Here is a 1,316-nt window from a genome sequence, read left to right on the forward strand (position 1 = left end):
GCAGCTGATGTGTTTGATGCTGCGCTAACGCCCAGAACCAATCGGCCTGTTGTTGCACGACGAGGAGGCTTTCCAGAGATTTTCCTTGACCTTTGGTCCATTTTCACACTCGTGGATACAATCTGGAACTAGCTGGATGAAATTCCATCCTTAACCGTTTATTAAGCTAAATTTTATTAACACCAGGAAGTACATATGTCCCACTTACCGCTTTCTAATCTTCTTCAACAAATTTGATACCCTTCTCAGTGATGCCTCACTCGAAATCGACATCGACAGATACACTCGAACGATAATCCGCTAATGTGACTGCCACTGGAGTGCTCCAGAGTATGACATCATGAAAATATGATCTTACTGATACTTAGCCAGCAACTGTTCTAGACTTGGTATTTCCACAAACTCCTTGGCTAGAGAAGTATTCTTGGTAATACGATTTGGGTCATTCAGAGTAAGTTTTGACTCAACAATGACTTCTGGCTTTGATTTAGGAGTTAGTCATGCGTAGCAGTTCTCATCAAAGCAAATTGGCTCTGACTCGTGCGTTCCAATATATTCAACATTCATTGCTTGTGTATATTAGAACACAGGACTTTGTATTACATCTCGAACTTGCAACATTCGGCACTTATCATAATGCGTTCTTCACATTTGAATGGATGCTCACGACAAAGCAATTGATAGAACTGTAACACAAACGCATCCTCGTCTAAATCATAGCAAATAAAATAACACCAGAAAACTTCTTCTCGAACTTGTCATAATTCTCCTATCCGTCGATGATCTTGTAATCCAAGTTTGTAAGATCGTTCTTTATATAACTCCAGCAAAAATTATTACTGGTCTGTGAAGAGCTTATGAATCCATTTACTTTATTGCGTTGTAGATAGTAAAGCCACAGGACGCAATACTGCCCACACTGTCTAAATCGAGGGTCCTGACTATCAACTTTGCGAAAGGAATAATCTTTTGGTATCACACGTGGTCTTGGCAAGTCGAGGGGATCAAAGAGAGTCTTACGTTTGTTTGAGACTGCTACCCAAAATGTGTCCCGCCAATCTAAGGCGTTCCATGTTTAGAATATTGTAGTCCTTTTGTCTATTCAAATGCTCCTCCCGGTGAGTTTTCACCTTCATCATCGTAATTGCTTCTAAACAAACACGCAAAACATCTTGAGCTTCATTTTTATAGCTATAACTAATCGGTTTAAGCTCCTTGTATCGCTCAAACAGTAAATCAATTTCCTTAATATCCTCTATCAATCGACGATCAGACGTAGCCCATATACCAGCTTGAATGTAAATATTACCACCAAA

At 39.7% G+C, this 1,316-nt stretch overlaps 1 protein-coding gene across 1 annotated transcript; it reads left to right on the forward strand.

The window, feature by feature from the left end:
- On the forward strand, positions 1-1,301 carry PHALS_14916 (uncharacterized protein). Its single transcript, XM_036407125.1, has one exon. It carries the CDS (start codon positions 501-503, stop codon positions 690-692), a length of 192 nt encoding a protein of 63 aa, XP_036263381.1. The 5' UTR covers positions 1-500; the 3' UTR covers positions 693-1,301.
- The last annotated feature ends 15 nt before the right edge of the window (positions 1,302-1,316 follow it).

Source organism: Plasmopara halstedii (genome assembly GCF_900000015.1).
Source record: "Plasmopara halstedii genome assembly, contig: Scaffold_2105, whole genome shotgun sequence".
Lineage (NCBI taxonomy): Eukaryota > Oomycota > Peronosporomycetes > Peronosporales > Peronosporaceae > Plasmopara > Plasmopara halstedii.